This window comes from Oryza brachyantha, chromosome 5, assembly GCF_000231095.2.
Source record: "Oryza brachyantha chromosome 5, ObraRS2, whole genome shotgun sequence".
Classification (NCBI taxonomy): domain Eukaryota; kingdom Viridiplantae; phylum Streptophyta; class Magnoliopsida; order Poales; family Poaceae; genus Oryza; species Oryza brachyantha.
This window is the reverse complement of record NC_023167.2, coordinates 5,491,561-5,515,129: the sequence shown is the minus strand read 5'-3', so window position 1 is coordinate 5,515,129 and position 23,569 is coordinate 5,491,561. Positions and strand designations below refer to the sequence as shown.

The window sequence follows — 23,569 nt, the reverse complement described above, 5'->3', positions numbered from 1 at the left end:
TTGATCGAGCTAAATGATATCTAGGTCCATGTCCACCACAATATCTGAGCCTTTTGATTGGAGAGCACCACTAATACAGTGCTTTAAATTATAATATGAGGTTTCGATATGTTTATAACTATATGCATGCATGCATTTAAATATCAAGCTAACCCCTATCTTTTCGCTTCTGATTATACTTATAAGTCCAAATTTAAATTTTTAAAATTAAATTTGAAGCAGATTTTTGGGTTTTTTTACCGAAGTTTATTATCCAACCTTAATTAGCTTTTATATCACAAAGAATATATATATAAAACTTTTATTTACAAATTATTTTTTATTTATAAATATGTTGTTTGATTTTTCCATCAAAAAGTCAAACAATTACCTCCTGCTAAAAGTTACGTCCATCTTATCGTAAAAAGCCTACTATCTAGGACTTAAGCGATTTCAATTTATCTATGAGCTCAGTTTAATTGAAGCTGAAACTGTCGTTACCAAGTACCACATACATGCTCAGTCATGAACTTAGAAAAAAGTTACACACTTTCTCCGTTTCATATTTCAAGATGTTTTAACATTTATCAGGATCAAACTCATTTAAATATATGATCAAATTTATAAGAAAATATAGCAATATTCACTGTACCAAATTAGTTTTATTAAATCCAATGTTGAATATATTTTGATATTATGTTTGTTTTGTGTTAATAATAATGCTATATTTTGTTATAAAGTTGGTCAAACATTAAAAATACTGATTTTTAAAAAAGTCAAAATATCTTATACTACGAAACAGTATATCTTTGCTCAAAACACAAGAGAGAAATGACCATATTAAAGCTTCGAAACGCAAAAGTACAGAAAGTGAATGGATTTTTGGGCAAAACTTTAGCAAAACTACATGGATTTGGTTTTGAGATGGTAAGTTTTACTTTAAGGAGTGCACTATGTAGTACTTATTTGGTTTATTTTCCTTATACTAATGCATGATTCAATGGTAACAAATTAAATGTTAGTCCCTTTGGTCATAACATTTGACATTAAAGATAAAATTTGTCAAATTTATAACTTTGCCCATGTATTTTGTTGAAAAATACATTTGTAAAATCTAATAAATTTATGATACTATAATTGTTATTTTTAATGAAAATCTATGTATACCATTTTTAAAACAAAACATTTGAGAAATTATTAATGATTAAGTTTTAAAGTTTATCAAAAATCATCCTAAACAAATATTTTTATGACAGTAGGTGGCTAACAATTCATTCGAGAGCCTTGCACTGTGCAGATGACCTCGAACTGGATACACACAAGCTCAATAGATATGAGCCTGCTTGAGCTTAAAACTCGTAAAAAGCTTAAGTGCCTTGAAAAATTAATTACACACGTTTGAGGAGCTTCTACAAACTACAGTGACCGCAAGAATCTCTAGCTTTCCTGAACAGACTAGATTCCACCCTCAAGGAAATCTAATTTTCTTGTGTAGGTGGGGTTGAAATTTCGACCTACAAGGAAACTGTAACCTTAAGAGACATATTAGTTATAGAATCTAAAAGTAAACTATAAGAAAATAAAAAAATGACATTGACAAACGTTTAAGTCTAACAAATATCATTGATGAGTTTGAATTCTACAAAATGATCGTACAAACGAATTTGTTTAAAAAATATATCACTGTTAGTGTTATGTCAATTTCAGCAGTTAAATAAATTATTCATATTATAGCATTTATAACGGAAAAATGGTAACAAAACCCTAACAACGATGGAATTTCTTAGACAAATTCGTTTGTATGATAGCATTTCATAGAACTCGTTACTCGTCGATGATATTTTTTAGAAATAAGTATTTGCCAATGGTATTTGTTAGATTTTCTCATGAACTGTGACTGACTAGAGAAATGTTCGTTACCTCTTTCGAAGAATCTCCAGCTTCACAAACACTCGCCTTGGACGTACACATTTGAGAGAATCTAGCCTACACTGAACGATATTCTAACCACTAATAAAAGGAGATCAACTAAGCGATGGGACAGATATGTGTGGACCATCTTCTCCCTAGGACAAAAGGCTAGCTAACTAACTAGTGTTTCACAATGAGGCAGTTCTCCATGCATGGTAGGAAAGCACTGAATTTTCTTACAGGTTGCCCAAAGCAAAAAAAATAATAATAATGACAAAGTGATCACAAACAGAGAGAGAGATAAGATCCAATCACCTTATTGTACGCGTGGTGTGAATATGTGATTGACAAGCAACTAATTTTGCACCGTATAGTAGTGTTGTGCCCACCCTAGGGTTCCAACAAACATACATACATAGGTCCCCCGTTAAGACATGGACAGCACATATATGACAGGTGATGAGGCATGCACATCGATCTGCTATATGATGCATAGACAAGCATCTAGCCTTGGAATTCCTTTCATGGTTAGTGAGGAGGAGAATGTGTGAGAATTTCTTTTAGATTTCATTTGCAGTTGACACAGAAAAGTTTCCTTTGAGATATAGTCTCAGGAGTCAAGAGGAAAGATTTTTCTGGCAATGGTAGTGGTTAGGGTAAAAACCGATCACGATTGTCATGTCATGCATATATATTTATAGAGCAGGTTCCCTTTTGATTCGGGAAGACCATGAACTTTTTTCCTGCTCAGATAATTAACCCATCCATGAACTAATTAATGAAACCTGATCATCTTAAGCTATAGTCAAGGCTGATTGCAGAATGGGACTCATCGAAGTGAATCCTGCCGGACAATCGACGAGACAGGGAGCTGACAGCGAGGTTACCAACTCAAAGGACCCTACGAAGAAAATCTGCCTGCATAATTTCGAGTGCTGCAGGTTGAGGGAGACTGTACTGTTCTGATAAACCCAACATAACATGTCACCAATGGCATAATGATCATCTTCTTCTCCATCGACGCCACACCTCCATCAGATGAGCCCAAGCAGAAGCAGCTTTAATGGAGCCTAGCTCATGTTCATCCAAAGCAAGCACCTGCTTTTGCTTGTCGACCACGAACCTCCCATCGCTTGCTGGGGCGCCATGAACAAGCATTTTTTGAGCTTCCATTCAAGCTTAGGGCTTTATCGCTATCAAAGATATTCCCTCCATTCCACAGCATAAGAATTTTTTGAGCCAAACATAGATATTAAGAAATTTGGTACAATTAAATGGAGGAATACTATAGTTGATTGGTTGAAAAGATAAAATATGTGAGAAACTTTAAGGGGAAATAATTAACTTTTTGCCACTCTTAAAAATGGTGCTAACATATTTGTCACTGGGCCCACATGTCATAGACACATGAGAACGCACATGTCATAGACAGCAGGGGGTAAATATGTTAGGTGTCATTTCTAAGAGTGACAAGAAGATAAATACCCCTGAATGATATGATTTGTTATATTTTAGAACGGACGGAATAGCTAGTTAAACACTGCAATGTTTGGGTTGGGTGTACCATCTACTGCTGCCAATTGTTGACACAATTCAGGTAAGTGAGCTCATGCAACCACAGCTTCTTGCTTGTCTACCTTTGGTTGGCATTTCTACAGTGGTGGTGGTCCAAAGTAGATCATCAAGGTAAAAAGGGAGCTTCACATCGTACAGCACTTTGCTAGTGCACCCAGCACCTGGGAGGCACTTGACAGAGAGCCAGTAATAAAGGGAGGGCATCTACCTGATGGCTGATGCAGATAGCTAAAACTCAGGGGCATGGCACAGGCAGGCAGCTGAGCCCAAAAGCAAAAGTTGCAAAAGATTTGACCCTGGTCTGATAGATTTACTGATCTAATGCTCGTAAAAAGTTCCGTTTTTCGAATGACACATATAAGGCGATGAAAACACCATTGATCGTCGCCCTGATTATTGACTCCAAAACAAGCCCTTAGGCTTTATGGTAGGATCCATCATGCTCTCGACGAGCCAAGGGCGTGTCATCGAGCACAAGTCTGCATTGCATGAAACAAAGTTAGAATCAAGCACCTGAAGGAAAATGAAAGTAAAGCGCAACGTCCAAAAGACGGACATGACTCCTGCAAATGCAAGAGCTGAGAACTCCAGCGTTTCTTTTCTTTCCATCTCATGCTGCTAGCTAAACTGCTTTGGATTGGAGAAGAGAAAGAAAAGAAGGCTCCCCTTTTTTGCTCTCCTTTCCCGATCGTGGCAGACATCTCACATCTGCCTTCTGCAGCCATGTGCCAAACCTCTCCTGTGAAGAGCACTCTTCACGCATGCCACTCACGTGTCCCCCAATCATTGGAAGAAGCCGGCTGGTGAAAGAGCAATACTCCTTGGCAACAAACAGAAAACCCACCAATTGGTGGATATTTTGGACGGTCTGAAGCCCTGCTTTGAAGCAAGCACACAGATATCCAGAGCTAGGCAGCCAATGGTATCAAGTGGTGCAGCAGCTTCTTGGTATCATAAAAAAAACAACACCTGGTAAGGGCTTGCAACACTGCAAATCTTCAGAAAAGCAGCTGACTTCAATCTCACATTCACTAGCTGCCATCAGGTACACTGATACCAAAGCAGTGGATCATGATGTAGCAACAGATGATTGGTTCACTGGTAGGGTAGCTACAGCATTTACCTTCAGAGATATCAGCATTTGTACGAGCACAAACCACAGCTGGGAGGATCTTCTATGACAAGAGTATCAAAGTGCAACAAAGAGGTAACGACAGGACCACAGGAGATCACGCCATTCAGAAAAGGTATAATGATGGAACATGGCAGGATTCATTAAGTTACAAGAGCTCTTCTATGGACAACAATAACTAACATTCTGCTAAACATTTTAGTTGCTGCGGTAAAATTTTACGACTCATAAGCAATCCATGCCCACCGTTGGCGCTGTACCAGTTTTTCAACGCCATCCCAGCATTTCTAATAGCACATGTGGCTTTCTGTAAAACTTGAAGCAGTATGTCATCCCACAAGATAGGTGCTATTGTCAAATGGTTACACAAATAAAGGCCTAGTCAAAAGTGAAACGAACCCTAGCAGGCTACCACTAGAAACAAAAATGGCAAAAGAAAAGGGATGCTGACTAGGGCCCAAAATTCCATCTGCATCGTGTCGAGGCCTCACTTACCTCCACTTGTCTCTTAACTCCTTTTTCTCAGACCAAATCCAAGTAACAACAATCGCAGCAATCAATGCAACAATTGTGATGAGTAGCAGTGCATAGCTGAACTCATCAGTCAGTGAGTCATAGGTTCTGGACGGAGCAAGCTGAGTGTAGAAAAGATCTACACCATATGTGAAAATAAGAGTAGTTGACTCCAACTTGGAAGGAATAGAAACAATTCCTCGCAGGGCTTCCACTTGAAGAGAGTGTGTCACATAGGACTGAGAGAAAAACAGTTTAGTGAGCGGAAAGAATATTGCTCTGTTAACAGAATATATATTTATAAAAAGAATAAAATCAGCTTTCAAGTTTCAATGGAACTAATTCAGATAGATATATTTATAAATCTTTAAAAGTAAAATTGTTTCTTGTCCTCTTTCAGCAAAATAGAAAAACATAAAAAGGCCAAACTTCTTAACGGATAGACCAAAGAACTGCTATATAAGTTCTGCTTTATACAAACCTAATAACAGAATTTCTCCCAGTAAATAAATTTGCAAACTGCTGAATATATATCATTAATGTACTCTTGTACCTAAGAGAAATACCATATGTGGATGATTCAATCAATATGGAACGACAATCATCAATATGTATTCAATTAGTTGTGTATAAAAGGATTGCAGTCCAACAGAATTTACAGAGAATTATGAAAACTAAAATTTCATCAACATAAAAGGGAACTTACTGTTGGAATAATAGACAAAGCATCTGTTAATGGTATAATGCCCTCTTCTTTCTCTTGTTGTGTGGGATTTACTGAACGACGTGGATCAACAAAGCGCTTGTCAAGTGCCAAAACCTGCCATATGTTTCAGAAAATATCATATTCAAGAATTGAGAAGATTCTAATATGCAGCAAATTTCTAACAAGAGGACATGAAAAGCTAAGCAGATGAGATTCCAAGAACCTGGCAAGCCCAATGGAGGTACACAATTTTAATTCAAATTACAACTGAGAAATGCATGCTTTTGTATTCAACATTGTCTAATTCGAAACATATTCAACAGAACGTTTCTCATCAAAAGATTCATATAAAAATACATGACACAGAAACTAACATTTTAACCATCACTAGATTCAGAATTTACATGACCCAAAACATTGTAGTGCTTTTGATGCCAATATTACAGCAGCATAAAAACCATGTCTGCAATGCAACAATGGCAACAAAGTTCAAATGGTTTTAATGTCCTTAAAATAAATTACTCCCTCCGTTTCATATTGTAAGACTTTTTGCCTACCCCAAGATTCATCTATTAATCAATGTATATTGTTTGTATATATGTCTAGATTCATTAACATCCATATAAATCTAAGCAATACTAAAATACATTGTGAAATGGAGGGTAGTACATACCAAAACAATGGGCAGCAAAACATATGTTACTTTTCTAACTCTACAACTCACTCCAAATCAGATTTTAAAGTGTGGAATAGTTTCAATTTACTTATAAATGTGAGACCAGTCCATTTGTTTCCAAATCAGATGAATCCAGATGCAATGGTAACATAAATAGTGGTGTAATTTGACTGTGTTCGTTCGGCAATCTACAGTGCATATTATTCCTTAGCTTTTACGTGCACGCTTCCCAAATTACTAAACAATGTATTTTTTACAAAATGTTTCTATATATAAGTTGATCATCTCACATTTCTTAAGTAGAATTTCAGTTTTGTAGTAGCTAATTTCATCGTTTATACCGTGAAATCGTTATGAAAAAAATCAAAGAATCTTTCATTTTTCATCTTCATTTAACAAAAGAAAACAGCCTTTGTCCACATATTTTCTGAGCGAAAATTAAAACAGCCCATGTTGAAGTATAAGCCAACAAAAAAACTAAGAAATTCGTAATTGTTAAATCACGAGTAATTTCACAAAACTACCAGATAGTTTGGTCAAACTATCACAAAACTACAGATTTAAATGTGTATCACAAACCTATAGATTTACACCAATTTTTTCACAAAACTACAAATCTAACACATTGCATCACAAAACTTTTGTAACTTCACCAAATCTATAGTTTTGTGATACAATAGTGGAAATCTAAAACCTGCAGTTCTTTGATAGCTTCACCACTAAATCTATAGTTTTGTGATACAAGACCTTAAATATGTAATTTCCTAAGAAATTTGGTACAAAATCTGTAAAGCGATAATTTGGTCAAAGTACCTATAGTTTTGGTGAAATTTCATTAAATCTTGTATAGGTTAGTTGTTAATTATTTCTTATATAGATCAACACATACTGTTGGTACCACATTTCCGTGCATAATATAGGAGAAAGATAAATAAAACAAGAAACAGACCTGGTCACCGATCGTGCCAATAAGAAGCTGCTTGTTAGTTATCCCCTTAGCTGTTTGTGTAACTGCAATTGTTTTCACTGAGAAGGTAAAGAAGTACGACTGAGATTTCACCATCACCTCGGGACGAGTATAAGAAGTAATTGGTGCTGATAGATTATGCTTCCCAAGTATGAGCTTCATAACATCTTTATTGTCCTGTACGATAACTTAATTGCAATTAATACGATCCCCGCAATAAAGAAGGATAAATAAGTTCACGTAATCAAAATTTTGCAGAAGTCATACCGCTCTAGATTGATCATATATCTCAATCACTGCCATTTCAAATCTGTGAGCTCGGAGATTGAAATAATGATAGACAACCCAATTCTCACTGACAACCTTGAAACATGGAAGCAAAAACCATGTTATTTCATTAAATATAACTTTCAAAAGTGCCAAGTACACGGGACGTTTCATGATATACTTTGATGTTATAAATCTTCAGCATGAAAGAGATAAAAATAGAATGTAGCTGTCTCAAATTCAAGCAAGAAAAATATATCACATAGAGATTACCAATGTGAAATTGTCTCATACTCATACAGCATAACAGAAACAGTGACCGGAAGGGGCAATGGCAGAAGAATACAAGTCTAGCTATACTTACTGCATGTACAGGGCCTTGAGCACCATGATGAGTCACACGGTGCAGTATGCGTCCGGTGACAGCATCAATAAGATAAGCCACAAGCCAAGCTTCTTCAGGTGCCGCAGATCCTATTTCACCAGCAGCTTTAGGAGACAGAGTAGCAACAAAAATTAAATTCTTCGATAAGTACTTGTACATCACGTCTTGATCAGCTATGATCTTTGCTTGTGCATGAACAACCTTCAGAATAAAATAAACAAGCAATATCATGTCATGTTATATTATATTATATTTATTTTAAATAAAAAATACGGAGCACATTTTTTATCAATAAAGCAAAAGGAAGAAACTAACAAACCTCATTCATCTTTCGAGTTTCAGATATAGCAATTCTTTCTGTATCAGAAGGAAAAACAATAGACCACAGCTCCTTTGTGCTAAAGCAGTACTCATCTGAGTTGTCACAGGACTTTTGTAAAGAATACCCCCTGATAACATTTTTCTCAGTATCTACGGTGTACAAATATGTATTAGACATTTCAGGAAGAAACACATTCATGGCATCAGGAGATCTTGGATAGAGATAGGCATTGGAGTGAGAATCAAAAATAAGTTGAAGCCGATGCTCAGATGAATCCTTCAGTGTCAGTGGGATAATTTGGACCACAGAGTGGTCCAACCTCAGAGAGGTAAGTTCATCTCCAGAATATGAATCAAGAACAGAAAGGAGACCAGGAGCAGCACTGTCTGCTCCAGATCTGCCAACGATAAGTATGGATGGATTCTCATGCATTACACGATGATGGGGAACCTGCCATTGATATAGGCTTAAGGCAGAAGGCATTTCACCAGACTTGGAAGCACGAAGGGACTGCAACAAGTTTGACCAGATAATACGTCCATCTCCAGTATGAAGGGCTATCACTTTTCCAGCCTTTGTTAATACGATAAGAAGTTTCCTAAATCCATTATGGTCCCTTGTCATCTTATTTTTCTCAGAGCTCTTCAGTCTCATTGCTTGAATAGCAGCAAGTTCATCAGCACTTGCAAGCATTAGGGTACCCTTGAGTTTCAGCATGTGTCCCTGTATAAAAAGATATGCCATATTGGAAAAAGAATCACAGGATGAGTGGACACTATTACTAAACATAGTTTTAATATGAACTCAAAAAGCTAGTACAGAAAATGATAAGCATTTTATGACTAAAAAATAACTAGTACAAAATTTAGCATAAGCCCTTATTATGACATTAAGCTTCACTAACAGACTTTCTAAAAGAAAGTATTTCTTAGCTTTTTTTTAAAGAAAAAGATTGTTTATTCAGGACTACCTTCAGCCATTCAAAGAGATTATGCTCCACATTTGCAACTGAGACACCATCCTTCTCAACAGGCAATTCAGAAGTTGTTACATCAACAATTGATGCAAGTCCATCCTCTCTGTTCCAAACAACCGCACCTTGTTGGACTAACAAGAGTGAATGATCTTCCATTACAAGCAAAGCTCGAAAACCATGTGATTTATCTGTTCGGATATAATTATTCAAGAAGACCTTTTGGATATTGCCCCTATGTTGATCTATATTGATTTTTTCTCTAATAACTTCATTGGTTACATCGCTTGTAAGTTTGACAACAAATTCGATTTCAGAACCCACATGCTGCACAATGGCAAAAGCTTCATCTTTTTCTGTGATTGCCAAAGCATCACTCACAGCGGCTGGTTGTTCAAAGCTCTGAATTAGTTCCAACCCATCGATTCCTTTAAGTTTCAAAACGAAAACAGTAGAAGATACTTGCAAAGCTATGACACCATTGGGCATTAACTGTAGAAGCTTGACTGTTCCAGATAGGTCTTGAACAAGATCTGAAATATGAACCTTCTTGTAGCTGATTCTCTCGCCATTGAACTCAATAAGAAATAGACCTGATCTGGTCTCATCCAAAGCTACCAACATATTATGAGAACCAAGTATTGTTTCACCACATATTGCACTAGGGAATGACTCTTGTATATGCTTTACTATTTCTCCGGTTTTAGCATTCAACTGATACAAGTTTAGCTTTGAGGAACCAGAAAGACCTACAGCATATATAATATCATTCTCTGGCGATTGAACAACCTGCTTGATTTCTAGGCTGCATAGACATTGGAGAACAAGTTAGAACTGTATTGTGATGTTATAAACATGTAAAATGTGGGGAGAAATTGTGCATGGAGCATACCCATCAAGGGAGAACTCCTTTCCCCAAGAAATTACCCCATCAATGCTTGATACAGCGTAAATCCATTGTCCAGCTGACACAAATACCAGGTTATCCTTTGCCACTTTATTGTTTGACTGCAAACAACAAAAACTGATCAGGTTTTATATATAGTATAAAGGATTTGTATTATCCACATGCGATAATGGTGGAAATGTCCATACAGACCAAAACATGCAGCAGTGATTTTGATGATTTGGCAACTTGAAGATTAGTTTCCCAGATCATTTGGCCATCAGGAAGATTCCATGCCCTTAAAATACTACCTCCTGAAGATAGTGTTACAACATCTGAAAAAAAACAAGTTTAAAATCAGATTTTGTTTGCTTATAGAATAATAAAGAAGATAAAAAGATGCCACAAATGCACGCGTGAGTTTGGGGACAAACAGATGGGAAGGTGGCACTTTCTAAGTTTCTATCATGGATATTTCTATCAGAGAATGATTTCAAAATTCTCAGTCAGTTATTAATCACAAAATAACAGGCAAGTATGCATTGGTGGCATCTTGATGGCATAAGCACTGCTCACAATCCATACCACATTGTTGATGACCTTCTATAAATTTATAAAATTACTTAGATTAACATGTTTACAGATGCCATCTCTTGTCTATACAATTGAAAAGTTCTGATCCACTATCCTGCAGCTTGATAGCATCCTATTTTCTTGTGAACATTGCTCAGATGTAATTAATAAATTATCCAAGATATTCTGCTCAGGGGAACAAATGTTTAAAATATTTGTAAAAGAAATATCTGTATGTTGCAATGGATCCCAGGAAAACATATTATGAGTCTAAAATATTAAATGCAATGGTTAAATAATTATTCTCAAATATAAAACATGCAAATATAGTCTGATATAAGTTCAACTCCTTAAGACTTTAGATTGATTGCCTACATACACTCATATGCAAAGATGCAATACTTTTCTATACAAATCTTGCAATAATACAACATGTGTACAGTACATATTTGCAGTAACAAAATATATAGAGTTGGTGGTGGAACCTACCATCGCCCCCAACTCCCTATTTGGAAAAGCACGATAAGATAAACAAGTATTGTCCACTAGCATGTTCTCACAGATGAAATAAATATATATGGACCTCAAACCTCTGAAATATACATATAACATTGCTCCTCCTTTAGTTGATACTATTACATGATTGATATACAATGAATTCATGAGTTATTTTGTGCAATCCTACCCGCACAGGCTTCCGAATAAACATGGGTCCGGTAGTGCAACTATTGAATATTGGTCCAAGACAGCATTCAATAAAGCCATATAAACTAGTAAATTTATTACTAAACTAAAAATTAGTCACTATTATCAGTGGACATATAGGTAGATATCGGTATAAATAAATTTCTGGGAAACAAAACCAAGCTTTTGATACATAGGCCTAACAACTGTGATGTAAAACAAATATGGAATCTTATCAAGAATATATTACAAGGCAAACACAAACACCACCAACATCATCGTGCTGATGAAGAACATCCCTCCAAATGGAAACTGAAATGTAGACTCACATTTTCCAAGTGATAAACTAAGCTGGTCCACAGGGTCATTCTTCTCAATGACATGCCTCCAAACTGCATTGCACAAAATAAATGCATGTAAGATAAAGGACAGAAATATGTCTACATAAAATATTTATCAGAACTGCATCATCGAGGAAAAAAAACTCACATATATCTCCTGAACGAAGATCGAGAGAAGCAATCACATTTTCCTCTGTCAAAACCACAACACGTCTCCTTCCACTTTTCTGACTGTGGTAGACTGCCTGCTTTACTTTACCAATGTACCTCTGATGCCTGCAGAGAATATCAGCATCGTAAAACAGTCAATAGATTTTAAATCTCCAAAATTACATACTGTTAGTGTGAAATCTCCATGTGCCAAAATGTGAAACCTGCACTTGGGAATCAAAAATAGCTAAACCTACAGTGGTTTACTATTGAGCAAATTTTAGAAACACAAACAGTGTGCCACCACATTAGATTAGATTGACCTCACCCTTTTAATACAAGGCAAATCACCACCTAAGAATGATTCTTCAATTCATTAGTGTGACATACCAGCAATCTAGAGAACCATGAATTAAAGTGACCATAAATCCAATAAGTTGGGTCATCAACCCAGATTTGTCAGGCTCACATTCCACATCGCAAACTTTCATCCCGAAGAGGTATATACCCTGGTGTACGGTGTACCATAGATTTTGACAGGTAACATACATCAGCCATGCCCCTCGACCTAGGCCGCGTTCGGCCATACCCACTAGTTAACTAAGCCTCCCTCGTTTTCCGCACGCACGCTTCCCGAACTGCTAAACGGTGTATTTTTTGCAAAAATTTTCTAGAGGAAAGTTGTTTTAAAAAATCATATTAATCTATTTTATATTTTTTTAACAATTAATAATTAATTAATTATGTACTAATCTATTACTACATTTTCCGTGCCAGGGACATAAGTTAACTTATGCCCCCTACCGAACGGGGCCCTAATTGAACAAGGTTTATATGACCTTGCTCAGGAGAATATACACACTGGAGCAATTGTACAAGGTACTGAGCAACTAAGTCATCATGATGATCAAGTCTTAAATTGCATACCCATTGATCTTCAGTAACAAATACATGCATACAAGGAAAACTATGATCCCACAATAACACAGATTAGTGAGGAGCTATAACTGGAAACAGTGTATAGTTTTTTTAAGTGAAGTCAATCCACACAGACCCCCAAAAAAAAAAAATCCTAACATGAAGGTGAATCATGGACCTCAGCAACATTCACATGCTTCCAACCAAACTTATAATTCTCACTCAAGAGAAACGTCAGAAACAACAAAGATTCAGAGCAATTTGCACTAAACTAATCCTCAGTGAAAATTCAGCATAGAAAATAAACTGATCTGATCTATAGAAGTCATAAATCAACTCCAAAGCTAAATCAGCCTGTCTTTTGCCGTTGCAACACGCTCATCTTGCCCCAGCACACACCCCCAAGGGGAAGAAAGGTAAAACGTTTGTACTAGATGCAGCCGTAAGAACTCTTTCTCAATCTAAAAAATCGCATATGGTTACCAGTGAACTGCACTACTATCCCGGATGAATCCAGCCCCTACACACTCAAACTCCGAAGACTATAACAGAATTCAAACTGCGATCAGCCCTAGAAACTCGAGAAACCGCGACATCTCGTCCAAACTCCGACGACACTAACCCCCGACGACTAATCAGAATTCGATCTGCGATCAGAACTAGAAACGCGAGGAACCGCCACATCTCGTCGCCGCCGCCGGCCGAACCAGATCCAGGCACGGGAGGAGCGGCGGATCGGATCCATACCACAGCGCAGCCTACAGGGATCAGAGCGGGGCGAGAAGGGAGGGGGGTGCCCGTACCAGTCCGCGAGGCCGACCTGGTCCTCGTACACAGCGTCGGCGAGCGTGGCGAGGGAGGCGAGGAACGCGAGGAGAAGGAGGAGGAGATGGCGCGGCGGCGGCGCCATCGGCGAGGCGGGGGGGCGCTCCTCCGATCTGGGCGGAAGCGTGGACTAGAGTAGCTTTTGGGGTGGTGATGAGGACTCGGCGGTGGGGGGGTTTGGGTCGCCGTCTACAGTTTTGGGGGTGACGGAGTGGGCCGGTGTAAGGCCGCGTTCGAGCTCAGTTGCACATCACGTGCGTGCTTTTGTGGTCTACAGTAGGGGTGAAGGCCGCGTTTTCTGGCGTTGCATGAGATTTTTTTTTTTTTGCCCGAATAGCATTTCAAATGAGTGGATTCGTCAAGTTATTATCCATATGGATGTCTTGGCCAGATTACCATTCAAAGCATTTACACTTTATTTTTCCTACTATTTTAGCATTTGTAATCATTTTTTCTTTCCTTTTTCTCATCCGGCCATATGAAATGACACTTTTACCGCTTATCCCTTGTACATAGAAAGATCATGGTTCCTTGCGCTGTTTGTGTTCGTGAGCTACTTAGCCTCTGGTCCCCCTGCTGCTGCTCCAAGGAAGATGACAGTGGCTAGCTCGGTAGGCAGGTCTGCTACTCCAACCGAGGTAAGTGGATTTGGTACCTCTCTTTCCCATCCATCTTTCTTGGCTGAAACTGAGATTTCCCCTCTTCTCGGCAATCTAGAACCCTAGGTTTGCGATGCCAGTGAGGAGCAGCCAATAGTTGGTTGATACATAATCATTGCTGGTATTTGATTGCAGATCAACCTTTAATAGATAAACATGATTATGTACCAACCAACAGAATAAAGACCACTACAACTTCTAAGTCTAGGGTGGTTGCAATAGTTGTCCCTATCCTCATGAAGGACAACAAAGGTGAGTGCTACAAAGTTGTAGAAAAAGTTACAAAATGACTACAATGTCACTATTGAATATGATATCGTTTGTAAGGGAAGAGAGCTGGCTTTGAAACAGATATATGGGTCTTGGGAAGAGAGTTTTCATACACACCACAATTTGAAGGCATAGATCGACAAGGTATATCCAGGTAGTGTTCTTGGGATTGACACTGAGGTTGTAGATGGAAAAATTTATTTTCATAGATCTTTTTTGTGCACTGGCCCCTTGCATTAAGGGATTCAAGGTTGGTTATAGGCCATACCTGTTATGGAATACTTGTACCATGGGTATCTGTGGACTATACATACATATATGGTAGGGGGTTACCGAATAGGAAAACAATCATATATGTACCAGATCGGTTAGGAGTTTGGTAATGTCTAGATTGCATGTCGCATACACCGGGCCAACCATATCTATAGGATAGATTCTAGTATTATTAGATTAGGACTCTACCATATCTGTAATCCCTATCCCCTACTATATAAGGGGATAGGGGAACCCCGCATAGGGGCATGTCATATTGAGATCAGTTGGATGGCGCCAGTTCTGATTTTAGAAAATCGGTGAGATTGTTATTTGCTCATCCCGAATTTACATGCAGATCGAGTTCATGTTCTTTTGGTTTATCACTGTTCCCCTCCCCCTGCATTTAGGGCTGCATGGATCCAAATTATCAAAAACATGAATGTATTTATATTTCTCGTGATGTGCAATATGCTTGGACGAATAAGGTGTTAACACAATGTAGATTAGATAGTACCATTGCATCTGTCGATGTTGCAGATGAATTAGAATTTGTGGTACCTATGAATCTGAACCAAACATTGCAAACAGTGCTATCGGAATAAGCGAGGTTTGTTTATAATTGAAGCTATGACTGCTATATAAATTAATTCCCACTACACTACAGATGTTGTAGATAAATTAGAAATTTTTGTAGTTACGGTTCTAAACATTCCATCTCAAACAGGGCTGCCAGAATAAGCTAGGCCCGGTCATAATTCAAGCTTCGACCTATAGTAAATTTAATTCCTCTACGCATAAAACATTATTTTTTATTTTCTTAGTGTGTATTTGGTTCATGTTGTTTTACTTTCAGGTGAGTGCTTGGCTCAATAACTCGATAGATCCAATTGAGGGCAATGCAAGGAAGGGTAATACATATTGGTCCAAAGTTGCCGAGGCGTACAATGAAACCACCCCCAACGAAAGGAAGAGGGACATGAACCATCTCAAGGGTCATTGGCACAAAACAACAAAGAAGGTGTCTCTCTTCAATGGGTGTTACATTCAGCTACATGATGCCTATGCTAGTGGCCATAGCAATGGACAACTAATGGAGCTAGCTCTAGAGTTCTATAGGACTCACTAAGGCACACAATTTCAGTACGTACATTGATGGAAGGACGTAGCAGATTCCCCAAAGTGAAATGTGCATATAGATAGTGGAGGCTCGGGTCCTTAGAAGCTTACTCCAGACCTTAATAGGACAGTTGAACCAATAGTGCATCATATCAAGATCAAAAGGGCAAAGAAGGGGAAGGGCACCACGGCTGAGGTGGCAGTGGAGGTGAAAGAACACTTGAGGATATTGGTTGATGCTCAAGCCAACCAACGGGAGGAAATGGAGGGCATGAAGGAGCTACAACAGAAATTGTTGGATCAATGAATGGGTAGAAGCTACCAATCTCCAACTTAGGGCTGCACAAGAGAAGGAAGCAAAGTTGCTTGATCACAAGAACAATATGTTTGAGAAATTAAGTGAGTTACTGCAGGTCCACACTTCTAACATGGTTGAATGAGCAAGGGAAGCTCATGTAAGGACTGTCTCCCATCTCATGATTGAGATCTGGGGCAAGGGTGCGGGTCATGGCACTACGTAGATACCTATCTAAGTAATGGTTTGACTGGAGCTTCGTCAATGACGTGTGCTCTTCTATTTTATATGTTTGTGCACGTAATGGAAGACATATAACTATATTTTCTTCGTGTGACAGTCAGCTAGCAACACATATATTTTGGACTACTTCGGGCAGTCATTGTTGAAGGTTTTGGACTGCTTTGGGAAGTCAAGACTAAAGGTGTTAGATGTGTTGAAGGTTTTGTGCTCATAGAGCAATGCCAATGCTTGCGAAGTACTTCTTGAAGCAAGGCAGAAGTTATGGGATTGATTATACCATATGTCTCATCCTTTGGTACCTCCACTGTTTTTGCTTTTTATTATGATAACGAAAATGAATTGATAGTACACTGTCATATCTTTGTGCAGGGTTCTCGTCAGCCCATAGAATGATTGGTTAGATCTAAGACTGCTATGAAGGAAACATGTGTAAAATGCAATTCCAGCCATAGAGCGTTGGACTTTTGGATGACTGTATGGACGTTAGAGTGTTGGTTGCATTTATGTCAACATGTGCTAGGTGTCATGTGTGTGGTTGAATGTTGCTAGTGGGGCAAAGTACTACATGTAATGCTGTAGCTTAGGGGAAAAATATGTTAAACTGGAAATTTGTTTACATTGGACATACGTCAAAACTGGCTTCAAGTGTACTGATCAGTTATGTGTTATTGTTGTTTAAAATCCATCATACAATTCATTACCGCAATGTGTGCAAAATTGGTTCTAAAATTGATTTTCTTTTTGTGTTTAGCAACATGCTAACATTTTGTGATCATCCTTGCTTGATAAGTTGGTGACGAAGATGATCAGACTTTTATGAGCACTAACTAGTTTTTTATGCTTGGAGAACAGCTACCAGAATTTTCATGGTGGAGTTTGGCTTCAGACATGTGTTTGGCCATTTTATTGCAGGTGACCGACCATGGATCATTGTATGTAACTTTCATTTTCTTTTTGTTTGTATTTGTTTGCATAAGACCTTGAGTATCAAGGGTGTAGTGTTATTAAAAGATGTCTTATAATAATAGCTGGTATGTGTACTTTATTGCTCATCAAGCAAACTGCTAGTGAATGCATGATTTTTTTTCTCTCTGGATAAAGATAGAAACTTTATAGGATTTCATAGTAAGAACCTACGCATAGTACCGCCCTATATGTGATTATGATTTAGACAACTCAGATGAGAGTGCTTCAAATTGTGGTTCATGCATCAATTAACAAACCAAATAATATTCTTTCAAGCTTATATTGCAACTACTAACTACAAAAATACCAATTCCATTACATACACAGGCATTCCTTAACCTAATCATTGGTGACATAAATAATACTGATTCCACCGACAATACTTAGCCTAAACTAACATGACTGTCTACATACACGATCAAAATGCTTGATTAACAAGGCTTCATTAACCAACACTCCATAAGCAAGCTACCCATCACCTAAAATGACCATACAGTTACAAACTCCACAACAACTAGCACTTCAAATGCACAAGCGACTATTCTTTCCTTCATCTTCATGTCCTCATGGATCAACGACATCTCCTTAGTGATAAGTTCTAGGTTAGCGTTATGACCAACTCCCTCGAGTACAACCTAGGGGCAGAACAAAGATAGATGCCACAATTTACTAAAACTGATAGCCCTAAAGCATAACAAGCATCACATATATTGTTCTTCGCAAAAAAAAATACCTCATTAGTAGCACTAACAACAATCATTCATCCATGACAAAGTATCTGGACAAAATAAATACCTAGCCCAATGTACCACCGAATGAGATGGGCACCTGTGAGTCCTCCGCCCAAAAATCCTCCATTGAATGCACTAAGGCATGAGGGGATTGTGAGGACGGAGTGGACGAACTATCTAACACCACGAGGATTGGCTTCTTCGGTTTGATCCATTCCACAATGCTAGACGAGTTCGAAGATTCGCTCGCAAATGAACCAGGGACAACGTCCCCCAATGTGTGAGCAGGAATGGAGAAATCGGAAGGAGTTACCTCTGTACCAGCAGCCGATGGTAATCGCTCCGACGACATCCCCACCGGCAACCTCCCGTCCAACGACGATGGAATCGCCTGCAGCCTTCTCGCACGATGTGGCGTTGCACGCCGTCGCACGATGTGGCGTTTCACTCCCTCCACGCCCCGAGGGCAGCCCTTCCTCTTCGTCCTTCTTTACCTTCATCTTCAACTCCTAGCTCGTCATCCTCTTCCCACTACACAACTTCTTGTGGACGGCGTCGTTGGCCCACGACCTCCGCCTCACCACACCTAGGAGAAGATGTTGCGTCTCGACGACTTCGCTGGACCGGGGATAGGATCGTAAATACGGCTGGGGCTTCTAGGCTGAGAAACCCCCAGTATGCATGTTGCAGCCTCAATTGAGGGTCTTCAGATTTTGCTGGCCTATCTTCAGCCTCAATTAAGGAACCCCCACTGTGGATCGTGTGGCCTATATGTGGCCTGGGCTTACATGACACATGGGGGAGTGCCCCCCCCCCCCCACTCTGAATGCCCTAAGGCATCTATTTAGGCAATGAATGTGGGAAAAATGTCCATGAAGGCCACATTCGGCGACGGTTTAGTTATCCAACGTAGAAAACGTAGCAATAGATTAGTACATGATTAATTTATTATTAGTTATAAAAATTGAAAAATGGATTAATATGATTACTAAAGCAACTTTTCTATAGAATTTTTTTGCAAATTACACATTGTTTAGTAGATTGGGAAGCATGTGCGTGAAAAACGCGGTCGAAGTTGACACTTTGGTGATGGTCGCATCCTTCTTTGGCTTGCTTTGCCTTGAAGTGGTATGATGAGATGAGCCATGCAACTGAGAGAGAGGTGGGTGAGAGAAAAGGGGGTGGACACATAGGCGCACATGACGTTTATGTGCATTGGGCGTGTCCACAGCATGGCGAGGTTGTGTTCCTGCACGTTCCAGGATGAATAGAGGTGGAGGTGAGTTAGAGGGACTTCCAGATGGGGCTAGGTCATGATGGTCCAGGTTTTAATGAGAATGACGCATAGAAAAAATGGTGAATGCAAGTTTAGAGTAATTTTCATGGGTTTTCCCTTACCGTTTCTTTGAAATTCAAGTTTACCATGCTAGAAAAGGTTTCTTGGTCAGCCAAGAATCATGGAGATAGGTCGGGTTTATATACACTAATGTTTTATTTGAAGCACTTTTAAGTTTTTTATCTATTTAGGGTTGAAATAAATCCATATTTTAATTCCACGAGACAATACATGCAAAATTTTAAATGATGGATCTATTAACACAAGTACACTTAAATAATGCCTACAAATAAAACTAGAGCCAAGTGTGACAATTTTATTCTACATTTAGCAGATTTGATTAAATTAATTGAGATAAAAAAATCAATTGATAACATTTTGTTAACGCCAAAATTTGGAAAATTGTCGTTGGAAACTAAAACGAGATTAATGACCGAATCGGATAGAAAACAGGGGAATTGGACAGGAAGCAATTGGAATGCGACTCGGATTCAGCCGATGGAGTCTGGATCGGATAAGAAATAGAGTCTGATTGGCCTAGGATGTTACAGATAGATTCGGGAAAATCACAGTCCGTGCAACTTAATTCTATCCGGTAGTTAGAGTTAGTTTAGGATTTTTGCTTTATCTCTAAGAGAGTTAGAGTCTGATCAGGACTTGTTTTTCTTTTTATTTATTAGGAAACGTGTGTCGTATTAGAGATAGAGTTTGTTGTTTCTTTTATCTATTAGGAGTCATGTGTTGTGTCTGACATAGACTATTATCCACCCGAGGGTATAAATATGTATGCTCGGGGTCATTGTTAACTATCTACATCATAATTAGATCAATTACTCTCGACGCATCGTCACCCTCCTCCCCGAGGTTTCAACACCGATGGAACTTGGCACCTGATATGGGGCTGCATCATCTCGATCTCCGGCGTAGGGGTAAGTCCTATGTTCCGCCGGCTAAGGTAATCGTATCGGCTAGATTAGAACTGTCTTGGTTCGGTCCGATCTTCTATTCCGGTTATACGATTGCTAGTTATCGTATCAGTTTCAGCTTGAGTTACTTCTATATCTTGGGTTGATCTAGCCGACCACTTTGGGTGATCTGCGTTGATTTGATATTTGCTATTTGACATCTTCAATCTAGTACTGTCTCGGTTTGGTCCGATTTAGTAGATTGCGTTTGTCAAATAGTTTATATCTTGTTCACGTATCTTGCTCATAATTTTATCGGAGTACCAGCTGATAAGTTATCCATCATCGGCTTGATAGCAATCTAGGTCTGTTTAGTATCTAGCCTGACATTGCTAGGCGTAATCTTAACCTATCTCGGTTTAGTCTGATCTTATATGATTATTCTTAGTAATCTAGGCTAGATATTTTGTAGATCTTGGTTGTTTGTCTGCCGTCTATAGCCAATGATTTCTGCTGATCTACATGCTTATCATATTTACATCAATACATTAGCTGATTGCTTTACTGTGTTATTTTTATACCAATCGTCTTGATTCATTTAGATCGGTAATTATTTTATGTTGCATCGGCTTATGAGGATTACACGCAAGTTGGTTTTAGTCGATCGCAACAAAGCGCTCATTGTTTATTTATTTATTTATTTATTTGTTATTCAAGTATATTTCTATTGAGTTTCTAGCTAGTCCAATCTTTCAACAGCCAATCATTCATCCTATCGGCTAGGTATTGTTACATCAAAATCCGATTGGCTGGATTATTAGTTACCAATCGGCTCGATAGCCCATCGGCATGTTTTATTTTTCATTTTGTCAATTACAGAATCAAACTGACTGGTACACTAGTGCATTCTAAGATTTAGGTCCTGCACTTGAGCGTTCTAAGAAATGACTCCTAGGCCCTCGTGTGTGACACGCCATCGGATCACATTTTAACGTCAACACATTCACAATGTTTTATAGTGGGCTATTTATAATGTCTTATATATGTGTAATTTTGCTAGAATTGTTGCTTGCACATATTAATTATTATGGATGTTTTTCGTTTTCCAATTTAGAATATACATGCATTTGTTCAATGTGAGAATATTCCAAAAACACTAGAATTTGTCACATAGAATATGAACAATTTATTACTGAGGTCACTAATAATTAGTTAGAGATATTACGTAAAGAGTATCTTGAAATAATACGGAGGTCACTTTTATAAGTTTTTATTACGTACGATCATTTAGAAATTAATATAGCAATAGTGTTATGTAAATAGTGCCACGAATAAGTCACACACATATATTGATTGATCAATAATTAGCTATTTGAATGAACAAAACAACATTTTATTTAAAAACTTATAAACACAGTATGTGATATAATCATCATTGTCTCTAGGGAACATCATTAACAACATGAACTAGGAACCTTGATGCAACAAGATTTTGATATAGCTCCCATCCTTTTGTGGTTGGATGAAATTTATTTCAAACCCTTATATGAACTCTAGTGAGAGACCTTGGCTTCGACCATTTCATTTTTCTTGGAACAAAATGAACTGTGTTTTTATTGACGAAAAATAAATTACGAGTAAAGCTTTTATACACGTGTTCATATCAACTCAAACGTACAAACTCTAAAATAAACCATGATAAAAAACTATAAAATCAAGTACAAAGTTAAGTTTTAAATATTCAAATTTTGCTTTATAAGCAGTTACAACTATGAAATATTGGAAGCCCTTGTCCTCCTGAAAGCATGGCTTCTTATTTATCAGATTTGGTTGTGTAGCCTGTCACATTATCTAAGTAAAGCTTCATAAAAAATGTGTCAGGGCCACAAAATTGAATAATTCATCACAGACTTCTAATGGCCTCTTGTCACTTGCAGCACAATGCTTCATGAAAAAGAGTGGTGCATATGTATAGGAAAAATAGATGACTCTAACTTAAATTTTTTTTCTAAACCAGGTTTCTAGAAACCCCCACGCCTAACGTAGCTCTGCCTCTAATTAAGCGCAATGCTCCAGGGTCTGGGCATGCATTTCTTTTTTTTCCGTCATGCCTAATTTTGTCATGAAACTTAACTTTAAATTACACAAGACGTAATTAATACTTGAAACATGTGTCTCGTGTACTTTCTTGATTAAAACATAAATATTACTTCCTTCGTCCCATAATATAAGACATAACTATTTATTCTATCCCATAATATAAGTCGTGCATGCAAACATGTATTAATTAGCACATGTTTTTTCTACATTTGATCTATCTTAAATTCTTCATCATCAAAGCATCCAACCACATTACATACATGCACATGTGCACCTCGGTAATCTAAACGAGAAGGTGGTTATAAGGTCAGTCTCAATGTATAGTTTTATGCCACAATTACTAAGACTGTAAACTAGTTAACCAAGCCAGATGAGTTTCATGGGGATGAAACTCCTTCATTTAATGACCCAACCAAGTCAGCAATTTTGTTGACGTGCCACCCTATTTAATGTGCATGACACTCCCATAAAACATACATTAAGACTGACCTAACTCTTTCTTGGTTCTTATGTTAGTAGTAGTCGCATTTTGGGATGAAAGGATTAGAAAGTAGTAGATGCATTAGGGGGCGATGATGAGCAAAACAAAACACCATATGACAATAATACGTGAGAGCAAACATCAAAGAAATAAAGATGTCATGCAGAATCATGTAGAGAGCACACATCCATGCATGGCAGTAATTAATTAAGAGAAGTTTGCAAATATGTCATAAAATGTGTAGCAGGATCACATATGTACAAACAATTCAAAACAAATAATCATAGAAAGTACACACATATATGAAAAAAAAAATAAGGAGAACAAAATCCACAAAATAATTAATTAAACACCATATGTGGAGTGTGTGTGTGTGTATATATATATATATCTCTTTGGAAACTGTTTTAAACTCTCGAGGGGACGTCC

At 37.9% G+C, this 23,569-nt stretch overlaps 1 protein-coding gene across 1 annotated transcript; it reads right to left on the bottom strand.

Annotated features, from left to right (window-relative positions):
* Window positions 1–4,702: 4,702 nt before the first annotated feature.
* On the bottom strand, window positions 4,703–13,960 carry LOC102705343 (ER membrane protein complex subunit 1). The gene is made up of 12 exons (XM_006654103.3): window positions 13,762–13,960; window positions 12,039–12,166; window positions 11,879–11,941; window positions 10,506–10,627; window positions 10,299–10,414; window positions 9,404–10,211; window positions 8,431–9,156; window positions 8,091–8,312; window positions 7,727–7,822; window positions 7,442–7,636; window positions 5,817–5,930; window positions 4,703–5,349 (listed from the first exon to the last, which is right to left on the bottom strand). The coding sequence occupies exons 1-12, from the start codon at window positions 13,866–13,868 to the stop codon at window positions 5,089–5,091; spliced, it is 2,958 nt and encodes a 985-aa protein (XP_006654166.1). The 5' UTR covers window positions 13,869–13,960; the 3' UTR covers window positions 4,703–5,088.
* Between the last annotated feature and the right edge of the window lie 9,609 nt (window positions 13,961–23,569).